Source organism: Drosophila serrata, unplaced genomic scaffold (assembly GCF_035046125.1).
Source record: "Drosophila serrata isolate PLE 108 unplaced genomic scaffold, ASM3504612v1 contig_240, whole genome shotgun sequence".
Classification (NCBI taxonomy): Eukaryota; Metazoa; Arthropoda; class Insecta; order Diptera; family Drosophilidae; genus Drosophila; species Drosophila serrata.
Genome location: NW_028257138.1, coordinates 8354823 through 8374652, shown reverse-complemented (window position 1 = coordinate 8374652; position 19830 = coordinate 8354823). Strand labels below are relative to the sequence as shown.

The 19830-nt window shown below is 35.3% G+C and overlaps 1 protein-coding gene across 5 annotated transcripts in view; it reads left to right on the top strand.

The window, feature by feature from the left end:
• Positions 1–1660: 1660 nt before the first annotated feature.
• The window catches only part of Samuel (SAM-motif ubiquitously expressed punctatedly localized protein), a 70375-nt gene continuing 52205 nt past the window's right edge, over positions 1661–19830 (top strand). Inside the window, exons 1-2 of one of the 5 annotated variants that reach the window (XM_020951344.2) lie at positions 1661–2203; positions 18512–18662. In XM_020951344.2, coding sequence (XP_020807003.2) covers positions 18608–18662 — 55 coding nt within the window. In that variant the 5' untranslated portion in view covers positions 1661–2203; positions 18512–18607. Of the gene's footprint in view, positions 2204–15988; positions 17103–18511; positions 18663–19830 lie in introns of those variants that run through there. The other 4 variants (XM_020951346.2, XM_020951345.2, XM_020951347.2 and 1 more) reach the window with 4 other exon arrangements.

Sequence of the window (19830 nt, the reverse complement as noted above, 5' to 3'; positions counted from 1 at the left end):
TAAATGATAATACCCAGTAACCCTTTAATTACACGGTACAAAACCCAGCACACTTTGGAAGCCCCGCATTGTTTGGCTTCTATCGTGTAGTTTGTTTTGTTTGACAGTTTCTATCTGGAGGGGCTATCAAGAGTCAGAGTTGGGAGCTCCAGCTGGAGTTTGGGGTTGGGAGTTGGAGTTGGAGTTGGAACCCTGGGTTGGAGCTAGATCTGGAGTCGGGAGGAGTAGGAGTCAGATGCAGCAGCAGCAGCCGCAGACTGTCGTTTTGTTTGCTTAATTGTTTGGTTTTCTCCCGTTTTCGAACGAAGGTGGAGGTGGAGCCCCCTTTGGGCAGGGAAAATCGTTCGGTTCATTTTTAGGTGGGGGAGATATTTTCCAGGGAAATAAATTAGCTGATTGAGGATAACCGTAGTAATGGGGGATGGGGGTTCGGGATCAAATGGCGGATGGAATGGCGAATGCAAATGCAATGTACAAGTGAATTATCACCTCATGCATTGTGTCTCTTCGGGGATATGAGATATGTATATCTTCATCTTGTCGGCTTAATGGGGGGTGGGGGGAGGGAACTGGAAAGAGCTGCTTGGATCCCATTGAGGACACGATTCGGTCTTGTTCTAATCATATACCATATCATTATTTAAAGCGCATTTTAATCTTCTTCCGCTGGAATGAATCTACTAAAAACTATAATTACACTGGGTAACAAATGCTGAGTACATAAATTATAACTTTTATACATTAAATGAGGTTTACTACGTTAAAGATTTGAATACCTTTATAATATAGAAAAAACCAAGTCAATATCAGCAATTAAAACAATTAAAAACACTTAAAAGCACTTAGGGCATTCACAAAAAATAAAGTTTAAAATAAAGGTTTTTGGGGTCTATACATGGTCTTTACAGTTTATTACTCATACGTACTGTTGCCTAGTCTAAGAAGCTCTATTTTTAGAAAAGGCATAGTAAATGTGTTTCATTTACTTTTACCTTTTTGGGAAAACTAAATTTAGGAATAATAAAGAAATAAATAAAAGAAAGAAGTAAAGAATAATGGAATTAAAAATAACCAACGTGTCGTATGTGTAATATTTTTAATTATTATAATTATAATAATTATAATTGGTAATTATAATTGGTAATTATAATTGGTAATTATAATTGGTAAATAAAAATTAATAAAATAACATAAAAGTATTGTTAAAAAAGTGGTGAAGTGAAGTGGCGTAATAAATTTTTTGCTATACTTGTCACATTAAAAATTTAAAAATAATTAGTTCCAAAATCTTAAAAGTTTATTTGCTGGCCAGTGTAATTATTGACCGGCCTGACTTTAATATCACCAGCAAATCAGATCACTTCATAATGATAATAATCACTCAGCTGAAATAACCTGCTACACGATAAAGAGGAAACCGAAAGAGCAAGCTGTAGAGTGCTCTTCGCTCTGGTGGAGCTCTCTTTCACCCTAGCTCCCGGGTCTTACTCTCTCTCTCTCTCTCTTAAAGCAGAGCGTGCCAAACGGAATTCATTCATACGCCCAGTTGTTCAACCAGTTGTTGTTGTTGCTGCTGCCCGTAATCGCCACTTGTCGCGCTCCCCACCAAAATGCACTGAGCGCGAGAGCACGGGAGAGTGGAGTCGACCCGAGAGAGCGCCAGAGAACGAAAGGCCCCTAAAGACGACCGATCGGTGGCTGCTGGCTGCACAGTTATTTTTGCGTCGCTCGAGTGCGGTTCGCTGCGGCAGCTCGCTCTCTCTATCCCTTCGGCCGAACGAATAAACAGTCAAACAATCATAATAAACGTAATTTAAACAATTAATCAAAACGCGACGATCGACGACGAATTGTTATTGCGATTGAAAGACATATACACACACACAACAGAAATGTTTATTTAATTGCATGCCAGGCCAGCCTTAGAAACCAGCCGCAACAACAGCAACAAGTGCCAGTGAAAAATACTGTACTTAATTATTACGTTCGAAAAAAGTACCAGTGTGTGAGCAGACGCGAGTGTTTCTGTGAGCAGCAGCGGCAAAGTGTCAGTGTGTGTGCGTGAGCGGCTTTATCAATTGCTCCACATAAAAGAAAGAAAAATAATAAATAGTTTGAATTGAAGTGTTTGACAGCGGCAGCAACCAGAATTTTCACAAAGGAACGGGGAGACCATCGTCGTAGACCAACGCAGCTTAAAACGGTAATTAATACAAACACTCATACTCTTGATTTGGCCATAAACAAATGATTCAGCAAATGTCCGCGCTCGAAGCAACTGTAAATGCTGCGCAGCGAGACATTTGATTGAGTCGCCGCAAATACAACGACTGCGATTACGATTACAAATTGTATGTGTAATTACTATCACAATTACATCGACATCGACAACGACAGCGACGACGACGACGGCGGTGGGTGACAAAAAGCCGCGTCGACGCATGCTTCCAATTAGTATATGTAACTGTTTCGGGTCCACCTCTGCCGACGCTGTCGCCTGCGTCGCTGTCGATGTCCCAGCAAAGTAGCGCGCGCAGGGCTCTTCTCTTCGTATGCCCTTTTCATCCTACTCTCTTTTTGCCGGCCGCTCTTTCCTTGTGCATTTGATTGACGTGTCGGTTTGTCCCCCGCATATCTACAGTGACCTCTGCCGTGAGATAACGGCTATCACTAAAAGTTTGGGGGTGTTTTTTTTTTTAAATAATGTGATTTTCCGCGGAAAAAAATCTTTGAACAAAAATATATATCTGTGTTTTAATATTTTAATCTTTGAAAGTAAATTTTAATAGAATTAATAAAGCCTGTTGAAGTATTCCTAAGTAACTTTTAATACTTCCAAATTTGACAGCATAATAATTTCTGTAATATTTTTTACTACTAAATAATTGACCCTAAAATATTTAAACAATTCTAAAGGCAATGCGATAAGAATGTTGACCTCTCTCGCCAGTTTGTCCTGTACTTTTGCCTTGGCCTTTATGACCATTTGCCATGGGGCATTTTTCCAAAGTATTATTTGCCATTTTGTCGCTTTCATTAATTGGCTTGCCTGTGAAATTGGTTACCTGTCTCTTCCGCGCTCTCTTCGCAACGGTAAGTGCTAACTTAGGGCTCTCTCTCTCTCTCTCTGCGACCCCCTCTCTGTCTGCGTTTATCTGTCTCTCTGGTCGTCGCCGTACACTTGTTGCTTGTTCATTGTTTTTACAGTTTTTAAGTGGCGCTCATATCCGGCGTTTGCTGTTTGTTGTTGTTTTTTGCTGCTGCTGCTGTTATTTTATTTTTACTTTTTTTTTAGTTTGCTTTTGGGCCTGATAAGCGCACTCATCTTCACTTGGCGCCCCCTCCTTTGGCCGCTTCAGTAGTTGTTGTTTTGGCCAAGTCTCCGGCTTTGCTTACAGTTATTGTTACAGTTGACGTTGTCGCTGCTTGTGTGTGTGTGTTAGTGTACACTGTACCTGCATTTAATTTGCATTTCGCATTTTTTTGATTACAGCACACATCTTCCTCTTCGCCAAATTCGCTGGCCTTGCCTTTTTCTTTAGTTTATTTTTATTTTTATTATATCTTAATTAATTACGAGTATTTGTTGCTAACTTTGTTCTAAACTCAATGCATGTGATTCAACAAAAGTTTTGTGAGCGGTAATGTCCAACTGCTTCTTTGGATCTATGGCTCATTGGGTTCTTCGGAAGAATTGCCTAATTGGAATGTGTTTTTTTTTTGCATTTGGAACCTTTATTTTTTAACAGCTTGCTTTTATGGCGATTATTCGAATTTATTTGAACCTTTCGGTTTCTTTGTTTTTAAAATTAAAAGTGACCAATGAATTGGGGTTTAAATTAAGATTGAGTTTTACAAATTACAGTAATTTTTAGAAAACATAGACCTTTGCTATAGGGGTTCTGTTAAGGAATATTAGTTACCTTAAGTATTTTTGGGGAAATATTAATATTAAGACGGTTGTTTTAAAAGCAGTGCTAAATGTTCGTTTATTTTAGAAAATATAACCTAAACGAAATTTCAATTAGTAATTTAGCAGTATTGTTTTACAATTACAAATATTACAATTTACAAATATTTTAAAAAGGCAAAGATTAACATGTCTTAAAATAGAGTTACTTAATTAATTATCTTTAGTATTTCAGCAGAATATTTATATTTGTATGTATTATTAATTATATTATATTTATTGATTTATAATCAGTGCTTATTCAGGAACTATAATTCAAATAGAACGTTGTTCATCCCAGAGGATCTAATATTATATTTAATACTTAAAAATTATATTAAAATGAATAATAATTAATCAAAGATAATAATCAATGCTGAAACTACACTTACATTATTTTCTTATTATTTCAAATTAATGCCAAGATTTGGCAAACTCAAGCACAATTTTTATATACTTCTTTTCCTAAAAAACAATCACATTGTCTTAAAACAAAAATAAATCAGTTACAAGTTATAAGCAAATATATTTGGGGTACAAAATAAAGATTTTTTAGCCCAAAAACTTAGACAATATAAACAAATTCAAGCCAAGTAAACTTACTAAACCATTTTCAGTTAAGCTATAAATTCTGATGACTATATAACCATCAAACCTATCAGTTAACTGCACTTCAGTTTTATTCATTAATGTCAGTGAATTTTCGAAGGTTATTTATGCAAATTTGCCAAGAGTTATGTGTGTTCATTTAACCCCAAAAAAAATTAAACACACTCGACCAGGTTAACCGATCTCTGGCCAAGATGCAGTGCATTTTCCTCGACTGTTGCAGTTGATGTCTCAAAGTTCAGAATGTGGACGGCAACGAACAAAAAAAAGTAAAAACACATTTCGGTTGGCGTTTAATTAAAGTTCAGCACCTCACTCAACCCACTCGGCGAAAAAAATCACGACATTTGCGATCATTAACACACAGTCTGGCTGAGAGGCACACACACACACTCTGTGGCTGCCTCGATCGAGTGTGGGCGCCCAGATCAACACTCGATCATCTGGGTGAGCTGGGAGACAGATCCATACAGCACACTATACCATACATACCATATACCATATACCATATACCATATACCATATACCATATAGAGTGGATCATGATGATGCTTTATGGAGAAATATGATTTCATGCGGCGGCTCAAATCAAACGAAAACCCCGACTGGCAGGCAGTATTTGTGGTGCTCTGCGGTCAGTGATTAACCTTAGGGTTCAGACAGCAGCGATCTTTGATCTGTCAAAAGATCAAATTATATGAGCACAAAAAAAAACGAGCAGAAAATAAAGCAAACAAAAATCAGAGACCGTGGCAAAACGCCAACGATCGGTTCAATATGAGCTGTGATCTTTGCTGACAGAATGTGTGGCGAGTACATAAAGTAAACTTCAAGTTACCCCTTTTATATTTCTTTTTCCTTGGCGAGGATCGTTGTGACAAAAATGTCACAGTCAGCAAAATGAAAAAAGCTAAAGACGAAACTTGGAAACGATATCGGTTTACTTCGAGTCCCAAAAAGTCATCTTAAAAAATGGGAAAACAACCAGAGGGAACCGCGAGGCGATCTTTAGCAAACAAAAAACGCCCTCAAAGTGATCGTCACTTGTTTTTATTATTATTATTATTATTATTATTTTTCCTGCTTATATCGGGTAGAACGGGTTATGGGCTTGATGATGAAGAGAGATTCGTTTGTCTTCGTCAAATATTTACTTTGGAGTCCGCTAATGATATGATATGGGGTAAAGGGGAGAGATCTGAGCTGCAGGAAACTGTTGAATTTTGTTATTATTAGCATTTATTTTATTTATTATCTTGGGGATTTTCTTTTCATTTGTTTCGGTTTTCGGGGGGGACAAGGTAAGCAGTTATGTGCCTGATTATATGATGATATCCGAGACGCTTCTCACCCTCTGCGTGATTTTTCAATGAGCTTTGCAAATTCCATTCACTAAACGGAAGTTGAGACGAGACTTCCCAAAAAAACAAAAAAAAGGTCAGAATAAGAATAATTTTCCAGAATTTCATTGGTTTTCCAAGTTAACATTTTGAATTCCAATTAAAATGGAGTGTCAGCAGTGAAAAATATGGACACTTCATCAGGGTTGTGCGTGATATTCCCTCAATCTGGTTTTACCTTTGACTCTCTCTCGTTTTGTTACCAATTTCATTTGGTTTTTGTTTCCAGACGCATAAATTAACTAATGGTCTCAACTTGTCTCATTTAAGAATTAATGCTTACTACTTTTCCTTAATTTTATTACATCGATTGTTGCTGTTTTTTTTTTGTATCTCTCTTTTTGGTTTATAGCAGAAACGTGTTAATGCCGTGCATATATATTTTTGTTAATTTCTTGACTTTGTTTTGATTTTCTTAATATAAATATTTATATGCATCGAGTGGAACGTTTCTAGGCATTTTTATCCATCTTTTTATGGCTTACACATGTTTCGTTTGTTTGTATATTTTTTGGGATTGGATTTGGTTAATCTTTAGGCTGGGCTTTGGTAGGTCAAGAGTTGAGTTGAGAGAAGCCTCCAGATACATAAGTGGGTGAGTGAGTGAGCTGGGACTTTGACTTGTCCGGACTGATAAAATATTCAAATCGCTGAGATGAGGGTCAATGGGGCTGTGGATCACCTTTGGGATTATGCTAGGCCAAAAAAACAAAGCATAACTTATGTAAAAATATTCTATAGAATATTATTTTTAAAGTATATTAAACTGTTATCTATTTATAATTATAACATACCCTTTCATGGTGTCATACCTTCAGTCAGAAGCTTAAAATTAAGTGAAGGAGTCATTTCTGACCAAATAAATCATATATATTCTTGATCAGCATTAAAAACTGAGACGATCTAGCCATATCCGGTAAAAATATAATTTTTTTCAAAATTTGGATAATTTTCTAAGGGGTTACATCGTAAAAATTTTCAAAAATAGCCAATAAAATGTAACTGTATACATTTTTAAACTTAGTATCTAGATTTATAAGCCCTATAAAACCTAACAAAGAAGAGTTTTCCGATTTGAATTTAATGTTTTTTTTGTTTAGTTATGATATTTGCAATCAAAATCTTTATAAATAAAGCATTTTAAATCAACAATGACTATCTTATTTCAAACCAAGACTTATGTCTTTGAATAAGTAATAGATCATTAAATATCAGTTAGTAAAACTTAATTTATAAGCATCTTTTTTCTCGGAAATGTAGTATTTATTGTGAGAACCTCTTTTGATTTGAACTTGTAATACAAGTTATGTTCTTAAAGTGTTAACTTATTTCTCTTTCTTATCACATATAAAATTAGATAAACGAATATTTCAACATCTGAAACTATAACCAATTGAAACCAAAAATACTTCCACATCTCAAACTATAACCAATTTAAAGGATTCACACTAAATCACAATTACCCTAACGATGCATATTTTACGATCATGATGCCATTGGTTGCTTATAAGGATATTATTTCACAATCTTCAGAACTCCACTTTCCTCTTGATCTTGCAGCATGCAAACAACATTGTCAGTCATGACCATAAAGACACTCTGCTGTTCGGTCTGCTTCCGCCTCCGGTCTGCTTTGACCTCCATTTCTTTGGGGTATTTGCGTGTCTGTGTGCAGGTGTCACTTTTCGAGTACAGTTGCCACACGACCAACCGGTTGACCCCTGACCCCTCTAGAAAACCCTTGCTCCGCTCCAAAAAACGATCTTTGTCGTCTTTTTTCTCGCCTTTAAGAGTTTTCGTTCGTCCGTTCGTTGATTTTGTAGCTGCCATGTTTTTTGCCCCACATCCCCGGCGACAGGCTTCACCTAAACTGGTGCAAAAAAATAAAAAGCTGCAAAAAATTGAAATGAAGAAAACATGCAAAGAAATAAAGAAAAAACTGTTAAAGAACTGAACCCAAGACACTGATGCTGCCCACACGCCTCGACATCGACTTGACTTGGCCAGGCTTCCCGGGTCCCCAGGTCCCCGGGTCTCGGTTCCAGATCTCCAGGTTCCAGGTTCCTCTTCTGCTCTATGTATGTCCAATGCTAAAAAGTATCTGCAGTCAGTCTGTCGTCTGACACAGAGTTGAGTTGTAGTTTGGTTAACACAAAAAAGAAAAACTGAAAATTGCTAAAAGATAAATTACAATTTTGTAGGTTGCTATACAGTGCAACATAGAGAGATGGGTTTTCAGGAATATGTAATATATATTTTAAACAATTTTTTGTACTTAAAACTATTATAATAGGTTAAGGAATATTCTGGGAAATACTAGGATTTTTTGGTTAATATTTAACTAAGTCGTAAATAATTGAAAAAACTGTGTAAAGCAATAAATAATTTTATTTAAAACTATCATAATAGGTTTAGAAACACCATAGGTTACCATTTGGGTATTTAGTAAATCTCAAAACTTAAGAAAACTGTGTAATTCTGTGTTCAAGAATATTTGTATTAAAATTATCACTATTCATGAAGAATTGTCCTGGGTTACACAGGGGTTTTCTAGTTAATATTTAACTGATTTGAAAATATTAAAAAAAATGTATGATTTTATGTTCAAATAGTAATTTATTATTATTCTCATCTATTCACATAAAATTCACCTGAGCTTATAATATTACATAAACTGTGTGATTCTGCGCTAAAATATAAATTAAGTGTTCTCGTCTCTTATATATTTATATAATTTATATATAGTCTTGCATCTTTTCACAAAAATAACAATAATTTGAAGTAAATAATATATGCCTTAAATAAGGGAATAGAGGAGTTAGACTTAAACAAGAACATTGGATTGTATTCTAGAATCAAAGTTCCAGGAATGTTTTTATTAAATTTACTGTGTTTCTATGAGAATCTTTTTGAATATATCACTGTATCTTGTATCTTGAACCATTCATATCAACAATCTCTTTGAATATTACTGATCGTAAGTAAACCTACTATCCTTAAACCTAAACTCCTTGGACTCCTTTCTTGGACATTTAAGTAGCTCAAAAAGTGTCCTGGCCATAGACAAACTCTAAGATACAATTCCAGGCAGCGTGTGCCTTGTATCTAGTACAAAAGCTCTATGGTATCCACAAGTATCCATCCACAGATATGTACAGATGCAAATATATATCCCCGAGTATGCCAGATAGCCCACACACACACACACACACACACACACCTCACACACAACACTCTCTCTCTCTCTCTCTCTCCCTGCCGATACTGACTATATTCAGATCGGTTCAAACTTGCGGATGAAGTGAACTCGAGGCGCGCAATATGTCGCTGTCATTTTGGGGACATGTTTGCATGTGTGTGTCGCACCAAAATGTATCTGTGTGTCGCACCCAGAGTATCTGTGTGTGTGCTGGGGCTGCGTGTTGGGTGTGTGTGTGTGTGTGTGTGTGAGGGCAAACGGGCGTTCGTTTTTGAGGTCTGGTCGATGTCGGTGTCGGTGTCGATCGGTCGTTCAGTCACTCAGTCGGTCGGTCGCTTGGCATTAGCATTTTCAGTGTTGCTTTTATTTTTAGATGCGCGCAAAAAAATAAATAACAACAAAAGTGTATGTGTGTGTGTGGCTGCGCCAACGCTTCAATATTGCTTGGAGGTGACTGACTGAATGAATGACAGACTGACTGAATGATTGACTGACTGGCGAACCCACGACATTTTTGACATTGTGACAAACATTGTGCCCAAAGGCAAAGGGGTATTACATTCAGGCAAAGATCTATCTTAGGGAAAGGTAAAGGTTTTCCAGAATTCGAAGATCTTAAGAGTTAATAAAGGCCACAAAATGCAGGAAAAATAATATTACATTATAGGTTTCCTGACTTTAAAGAAATGACTTATAAGGATATATAATATATAAAGATATAATATATAAAGATATAATACATAAAGATTGTATAATATATATCTTAAATATCATATCAATTCAGACAATAAAAATACAAATTAAGCAAAGGATCATTAAGTTTATCTAAAGCTTTTAAAAATAAATGAAGAAATCTCCATTTAATCTCTCAGCAATAAATATGCTTTCTTTAGAACTCTATAAATATTGTTTAGTCTATACGATTTATTACAAAACTTTCTTATATTATAGAAAACATTGTTTAAAGTTTGTTCTACAATCAAGATGTTTATCGGAACAATAAACATTTTTCAAGGCAATGTACTGAAAACTGAGAATCTAGAGTATAATGACCCCAAGAACATCCTCATTTATTTCAACTATATAAAATTAGTTAAAGTATTTAAGAAATGCGATTAAATATTTCCTTTTCCTCCAAAAATGATTGGTTTAAAAGGTAAATAAATTATAGTATCTGATAAATAATTCAAATCCAATCCAATAAATCTGTTTAACTTGAACTCTATTTCATTTCGCTTTCACAGCAACACCTTATTAGTAATCCGCACCCATCTTTCACCAAAAACCTAATGTGATATATGACCAAAAAAAAAAAAAAAAGGAATGATTACTATTTAAGAACATGTTATCCCCGGATATTTGTCGATGTCCAAAATGTGCATTGCAAGTTTTTCCCATTATATTAAAAGATATTCCCTGCTGGAAGGAGACGCGTGTTGCCAATTGGTATGAACTGTCGAAATGCCTTTTTTTTTAAGCATCTCTGTCTCTCTTTCTTTGGCCAAAAACTTCGGTGATCGTCCCACACACACACAAATTGTGGCCAAGACACGGGCAATACTTCAACACACCTTGACTTGCCCCTCATCAGCCAACCTGGCGGCATTCTGTGGTATCTCTTCTCTACTCTCCAAGTTGTCAACCGAAGTCGCTGTCATTTCATTATACCCTTGCAGGGTATTATAATTTCAGTCAGAAGTTTGCAACGCAGTGAAGGAGGCACCTCCGACCATATAAAGTATATATATTCTTGATCAGGATCAACAGCCGAGTCGATCTAGCCATGTCCGTCTGTCCGTCTGTCCGTCTGTCCGTCTGTCCTTCTGTCCGTCTGTCCGTCTGTCCGTTTCTACGCAAACTAGTCTCTCAGTTTTGAAGCTATCTGAATGAAACTTTGTAGTTAGGCTTCTATATACTCTCACTCGTATATATGTCGGAACGGGCCGGATCGGACGACTATATCATATAGCTGCCATAGGAATGATCGGAAAATTTTTACAAAAAAAATTGTAACATTTTCAGTTTTCAATAGAATTGGATCAAATTTGAGGTATAGCCATTTTATATAAGTCTTAAATTTTGTGTCAAATTTCATGAAAATCGGACGACTATATCATATATGTGCCATACAAACTATCGTTTGATGTAGAAGAAAAATGCAAATCTGCGAATGTAAAACTGCAAATATAATATGTATAGGTGAATGAAATGAAAGCAGGTATTACTTCATTGTTTTTTAACACAAATATATATAATTTATATGGTATGGATTCCTAGTCATAGAATTTCTATCTGCAAGGGTATATAAACTTCGGCGTGCCGAAGTTAGCTTCCTTTCTTGTTTTATTTTATTTTATTTTCCTTTACTTTACTTCTTGTGGAAGATACTGCGCCCTCTCACCTCTTCGATCCGCCTGTTTATGTTTTCTTGAGATCGGTTTTCTTTCTTCAGTTTTATTTTTTATTATATTTTTTGCTCACATATTTGATTCATTTGATGTACTGCGTGGATGTTGGTTGCTGTTTGGGATCTTTGGGTCGAGAATATATGGCCTACACTTTTGGAAAAGAGTTCATTTTGAGTGGAGATGAATTACAATTACTGGAGATAAGGTTGTGATTTAGGGACATACATATCATATATTGGTATTTGTTTTTAAGACAGTTTACTGAGGAAAACATATTAGTAAAAAAGTACATTTTCATCAATTTAAAGACTTATATAAATTAAATTTCCCTTAAAGATTTCAACATATAACTTCCCACTAACTTAAAGACTTAACAAGTAACATCCAACTAACTTAAAGAGTTTAAATCTATTATTAAGCCTTGCTAAATATTGTACTTTAATATGAAATTTATTTCTTGATGATACCGTTATTTCTATATAGAATATAAAATGTAATCCATTCCTAATTTTCCTTCAAGTAGCATTAAAAAGTATCTGTAATTAGTGTGAACTACTTAAGCAAATATTGCAATGGGAAATGTGTTAAAAACAACAAGGCTATAACACTTGATGGGTACAAAGCCATCAAAATATATCAAGTAGCTAAGATATCAGTAAATGGTTTAATATATATATATATATATATTACTGCAAACTGCAACTAATATACTTAAACTAATTAAAATACACTCTTAAATTTGTTTGTTGGAATATCCAAACAACCTTAAATACGCTCATTTCCAACGCTTTGTTCCTGAAAAAATCTTTGAGATGTATAGATACATCTCTTATTATATTTACCTATTTATCTAAACGAAAGTTTTGCTGTCATTTGACTTTTTGCCCGGCTAACAAACATATAGACAGTGCTTATAGCAAATATAAGTATCTATATACAAAACTGAGCAGCAGCAGCAGAAAAGTATCTCGAACGGACCAGGCCAGGCTGCCTTTTGTTCTTCTTGGCAGTTCGGGGAATTCTTTTTTTTTATATTTTGCAAAGATCACAGACCTTCTGACCTCTCGCTCTCTCGCCGAGCGCCCTGCGAAAAAAAGCAGGGGAAAAAAACATATTGTATGTGCGCGAAGATACAGAGAGACCTGAGTTTGGATTGGGGACTGCTGCCAGAGATACAGATACCCGAAGTACCAACACACAATATATGTATGTGTGTGCATGTCCCCTTTGCCTTTGGCCCCCCAAGCCCCACCACTGACCCCCCATGCCCCCGTCCGTCCATCATCTTTATCCCGATCCGCCCGATGTCGTCGCCGTTGCCGCTGCCGTCGGTCGGTCGCAAGAGTTCTAAAAATATTTCACCGCCAACTCAGGTCGCCGGTCGTCGCCGAGATCTCATCCCGTCATGGCCCGGTCGCCTCCGTTCGCCTTTTTGGTCTCGTTTTGGGTTAAGTGTGCGGATCTCGCATCTGCAGGCTGTCTATATATATATATATATATTTATATATATATAAAGGTATATATATGCGACCGTACGCGTCCGCACATTTAAAGTTATGTATATAAATCTCTTAATATACCCTGGCACACAGGGTAATACAATTAAAGTCCAAAAAGTGGAGAAAAGGTAATACCCCATTTGAAATACAAGGATAAAACAAGGCCCAAATATAGAGAAAATGTATTATTCCAGATATTAGAATATATTAGATAAAAGGATTAAAGATAGTACTAAATATATCAATCTATTTCAAAGTATGTATTTCACAAGATCGATTTTAAATACAAGACTTCAATAGGTTTTGAAACACACAAATGAACGTGTTTTTACACTTGCAGTTTTGCGATTTAATCTAAGATCAAATGGGAAATCAGTCATAAGTAAGCTAAACATATTATTTTAAATCAACAATATTTCAATGTTTTCATAGGACAACTTTATTCAAAAAATGCAAGTTTGAAAAACTCATAGCTAAGCCTAAAAAACATTAATTTAAATTTATAGAACTTTACTATGTTTCTTTTTATTAGGTTAATAAATCTGCATACTCAACTTAAAGTTAAAAAAAATATGAGTTTTGGTCCATTTTTGAAAATTTTAATATTATTGAAATAATTTAAAAAATGTAAAAAAAATGATTTTCAATCGGATATAGATTTAAAGATTCGCCTGTTGATGCTGATCAAGTATATAAATATGAATTATAGGATCGGAAAGAACTTCTTCACAGTATAACAAGCTTTTGACTGGAATTATAATACCATCCAAGGGTATACAAATTACTTCATCTTTTAATACTTAAAAATTTGTTTTTTATAGGGTATCTGATTCTTCGAATTCAGAAATCGAACCCAGTTTTGACGTCTGTGGATCTTGAGGTTTGTGTTCAGGTCGTTGTCCAGTTTTGATCGAAATCGATTTCGATTTACATTGAATTTTGTCGTCACTCGATAACAAAAGTTTCAGCCAGCCTTTGGTGGGGGAGGGGTGAAAGGAAAAACAAATGAAAAACAGCGATCTTTTCATTAGAATAATGCGATATGGGCAATTAATATGCATATGTTTCCTATTCGACCGTTTGTTGCCTTTGTTGCGAAGTTCAATCGAACAACAACTGGGCAAATAGGAAAGTGCAATGCAACACCGACCGGCGAACAACTGCAATATGTCTGACCACCTCTCGGCCTATCCCCCAGATCCACTCCCACCCCCTACAACCACCCACTGCCACCCACCATCACCCATTTTCCCCCACCCTACCCTAGCTTTTTCAAGCTGATTGACGAGTGACGAGGCCAAAGTATCAAATGTCCAGAGACGACACAGATATGCCTCCGTTTAAAAAACACACACTGAGGTAAAAGTCACTATTGATATGAGTTTAAGAATTATATTCTGGGAATATAATGATTTGGCTATGAAATAGCAACAGTATAATTTTCTTTTAGAGTTGGTAATCTTATTATAAACAAGAGATGAAACTTCAAAAAACAAACTTTATATACCCTTGCAATTTTCAATTAAAATATAGGATCTAACCAGATGTCGATCACAATTAAACTTGAAATATTCGCATTCTTTGGTTCGATAATTATCGATATTTTAATATAAAATGTTTTTCGATAAATCAAAGTTAAATAATATGCAAAAATATCTGAAAAGATTTCATTTAAAATCCCAAAACTTTAGATATTTAATTTTTCACTGTGCAGTTACAGAACACGCCCACACTTTTGTTATCCATCAGTTGCAGCCCCGACCCTTGGCCCCCAGCTGCCCCCTTGCCCTTTTCTCCTCCCCCCCCCCATCCCCTTCCTCCTTTGGAGGTCTTCTGAAGTTGTAGAATTACTGTTGTTTCTCTTGCCATGACTTTATAGCGTTCTCATTCTATCGTCTCGCCAGCTCATTTCCCCCGCCACTTGAACTCTGACCATCTGACCTTCGTGAACCCTTGTCGATGTGTGTGGCTGTGTGTGCAGTTCAGAAAGGGGGAGGAGAGGGTCAGATGGGGCTAGAGAAAAGAGAGTCATTTGTTGCGCTTCCGAGCGTGACACACACAGTGGACACTAATCAGTATTCAAGTTGTGTTTCAAGTATTTACTTTCCTGATAAGGTCATGAGATATATATTAGCTCTTACATATTTCTCTCTTCTCTTGATTAATGAACTATTGCAAAAGATGTACACGAATTTCTCCAAGTTTATTTATGCACCTGTTTAATTGTTAAGAACTCATTGTACTGATAAAGCGCTGGCGAGGTGCTCTCTTAAGCTTTTGCTCTCTTCATTCCGTTTGTTTTGCTACACAGCTGATTTTCCGGCTCTTCGATACTCGTTCTCTCTTCTGCTCTCTTTCTTTCTTGTCCGTTGCACGTGTATGGCTGTTGGCGGCTTTGAGCTTTTGTGGTTTTGTTGTTGTTTCTCCGATTCTCCCTTCTTCGCCGCTTCCTCTTCACCGCTTCTTCGTTTCTTTTTTGATACCCCGTACTCGTAGAATGCAAGAGAATGCTGGACCTTGGAGATATTTATGTATCTGAAAGTGGGAAGCTTCATCTTAAATATGATAAAGTTATTGTCTTTGGCCAGAGAATTAGTTATTTTGCATTTTTCGGTGCTGATCGTACTCCTGTTTTTAGGACATGCGAGTACTTTCAATATTTTATAATTTATTATATATATGTTCCATATTTAAAGGTAAATTAAAACATATGTACATAAAAATATTTATTTATTTCCTTTCATATTTATATATATCTTGTCATTAAAATACCTAAACACTGAAGAATTTTTAAATACTGTTTACTACTACTACTTTTAATAGGATATCCCTCAGTCGATCAATTCTCCTCCGTTTCGTTCTTTCTCGTTTTTGTTTTCGTATTTCTATTTGTTAAGCACGCTCTCGTGCTCTTTCGAATCGGCGTTCAGTACGATTCCGTTCGTGCTGCGGTCAACTCGTGCAAATGTGAAAAAAAAGCTTAAAGTCTGCGGCACTATCAGTGATCGACAGTTTCCCTTGATCGACGATCCACGATCCGCGATCAACGATCCCTAAACCCAAAGCACGCGTAAATAGAGTATAAAATCGTACAACTCACATTGATAACGAAAAAGTACACACAAAATCCAGTGACGAGATATTAAATTGTGTGCATGTGTGTGCGTGGGCGTTGTGCAAAAAATAAACGAAAGATTGAAAAAGTGTAAATCATATAAGCGTAACGGTAACGGCAGGAGAAATAAATTTAAAAAAGTGCACAAAAACGTCGCAACTAATCCCAACTAAAAATACACCGCACAGCAGATAAAAGCACACTCCCGCGAATATTTATATTTAGTTTTTACACCGAACTCACGTGTCTAACGACAGTTTGACAGCCGAGATACAAATCTCTTCTTTTGGTTTTAGTTTTTTAGTTTTTTTTTTGCGAGAAGCTGCGCACGTGACCAGCCATTAATGAATGAGACACCAGAGATATAGGGAAAAGCCAAGAGGGAGAGGTACGGGTAGAGTGAGAGAGAGAGATAGAGAGAGAGAGCGGGACAAGTGATAACGCCGCGAAGAAAGAAAGAAATCCCGAAATCTTATGCAAATATCGAAGAGCCACACAAAAAAGTGAAACGCAAAAAATCAAGTTTAAAAGTCAAGAGTCACAAAACAAAATTCAATAAACAATGTTTTGAAAGTTCAAAAGTTATAAAACAACAAATGTTAATTGTGCAAAGAAACACAAAAAGTATATTCGATTATCTCACCCGAAACCAAAAGTGGTAGAATTAGTTAAATAAACCAAAAATATTAAGTGCAAACAAGTGGCTAAAAACAAGATTGTTCACAAGAATATGAAATATCAATAATAAACGGAGTAATAAGACAGTAAAGCAATTCTGTTCCAACTAAAAGTAACAAATTATATTGAAATTAATATCTCGACTAGACTTCAACTTATCACAAATTGGCAACAATTCATTTAGTTAGTCAAAAGAACAACAATAGACACTTGTCGGGGCAATCAACGTCGAAACAATCAAAAAGGTAAATTCAAAATTTCAATTTGAGTTTTGAGAGACAAAAAAATACACACACACCAACACACACTCATAAAAAAACATTAAAAGAAATAGATACAGAAACCGAAACGAGAAACAAATGCATAATATAAATGCAAAAGCTGTTTAAATATTTGATAGCCAACGGAGAGCGACCTTAAACTTTTCCTTTGTTTCGTTCCAAACAGAAAAGGTTAAAGTTCCGATACAGTTTTAGCCAGGCATGTCGAAACAAGTTTACTTTTGTCATTTCTCGATCGGTTTTTCAGATCAAGTTTTGACCAAGACTTTTGATCTTGAAGTTGGGCTAAATATTACTTGTAAATCTTTGTATATTATACATAACTTTTATTAACTTTATTAAATAAAATGAAAACTTCAAATTGATCCAATTCCAAGTAAAAGCCATCAAATGGCGCAGTTTTGGTTTTTTTTTTTTAAATCTGCTGGCTTCGAAGTGTATCCCTATACATTTTATCTTTTAATGTTAATACACATGTCAGAAAGAGATGACAGTAGAATGCTATTTTTTAACGGGGAATTACCCTGATTGCTCTTCTTTAATACGGTGGGATTTATGCGTAAAAATATGAGTTTACTTTTGTAGTACAGTGGGACTCATAACAATCTTCTTGCCTCAATATTGTATTTATTTATGAACCCAATTTATAAAATTTATTGATAACGTCACAAAAGATCTTAAATAATGTGCATTTAAAAGGCTGTAAAGCACATTCTTTAAGTTTATTTATCGCTTTTATCATAATTTACAGAACCAAAAACTTTAATTAATATCATTTAATTACTAAGTTGTTATTAAATAACTGAATCACTTAAATATTAACAAAAGATCTGTAATAATAGGTTTATAAAGTTATACAGCACATTCTTTTAGTTTATTTATCGCTTTTCTCATGATTTACAAAACAAAAAACTAGCTGTGACAGCAATTAATATAATTTAATTACTAAAATAACACAAAAAAAAACCTGGAAAAAACTAATGGCAAACCTTAAACAAAAAGTAGTCATTGCAGATACAATTTGACAACCAGCGAATTAATTAAGCAAACACCCAAAGCCAAGTTAAATGAACACATATGAAACTACCACATAAAGCCAACTACAAACTACCAATGATTACATACATACATTGTTGGACAATTGCGAACAGAGATAAATTAGCAGCATAAATGGTCAAGACAACTGAAACGGCTAACAAAACCTGGCAACTTAATTGAAGAAGTGGTCGAGCGTAAAGTGTTAAAATAACTCTATAAGCCCCATGATTTGTCTTGGCCACAAGTCGCTCTCCCTCTCTCTTTTAGCCATCTCCCTCTCTTTCTATAGTGTTTATTTATTTATTTTTTATTTCCTGCCTTCACTTTACTTGCAGCAGCAGCCAGCCGTCGGCAGTGTGACAGAGACAGACGCGGATCGCCAGAGAGAGAGGGCAAATCGAGTCGGTTTGACAATATGTTGAGCCCCCATAATGAAGGAAATTGATACGGAGACAACAGTAGTATGGCCAGCCTGGTGTTATTCCGGTAAGTCAGTCCAGTCGTCTCCGAATATGTCTGCTCTCCTTACTCTTCCCCCCTAAACTTCACTCGCTTACCAACTTTACGGTTTTATGGCAACAAAAGCTGTTGAAAGTTCAACTATCGTTTTACGCTATTATTGCTGAGCGGTTTTTTTTAATACCCTGTAGTTATGGGTGGAGTTGGATAACACAGGGTGGGGATGATGGTTGATCATCTGATATATTTTAAAAATCAATGGGTTCTAAAATCAAATTAATTGTATCTTTACTTAAGGGACCTACAAAACAAGAATGTTTTTATATTTTGCAAGATATAAAGGTGATTTAGAATATATTTAAATTTTATAAGTGAGGTGTATCCACAGGGTTTAATATAAATACTCAAAACTGACCCTTACAGGGTATTTTAATTTTAGTCGAAAGCTTCAAACGCTATGAAGGAGTCATTTCCGACCCTATGAATCATATATATTCTTGATCAGCACTAACAGCCTAATCGATTTAGCCATGTCCGGTTAAAAAAACTTTAAATTGAGTAAACAGATATATTAACCTTATAAAAATGAACGTAAAGATGCAATAAGAATTAAAATTAATGCTTTTTGGCGAAGTTATGAGTTTTTGAAACTTTGACTTGTCCGAAAAATTGTCATATAAACATATTCATAAAATCGATTAAAAAAATTGGAATATATTAAGCTTAGTTATGATCGATTTTCGATACGTTCCTATAACTTGTATATTGGAAACTGCAAAGGTAAAAAAACTTAGGAGTACCGAAGTTAGTTTCCTTTATTGTTGTAATCTTGCTAGATCGTTTTGAATTTACGTTCTGAGAATATGACAACGTATACCTTGAAATCTATATTAGTTTGTTGTTCTTAATTGGTGCTTAAATGATTATTACTATGATTCTTAAGCACTATCTCTTAACTCCATTTTGAACTTTAAATTATGCATAAAAATCAACTGTTTCGGAACTTTTTATTGATACTTATTTCTTAAATAGGGTATCTTAAAAGTTAACCCGAAACCCATAGTTTTTCTCCATTATTTCTATTTGTTTTCATTTATTTTATTTGTTATTGTGTATGCCTTACTTTTTTTGGGTTTATATTTCCCAGTAGTATCTCTCTCTCTCTCTCTGTTAGCTGAAAGGCCGTTGGCCATTG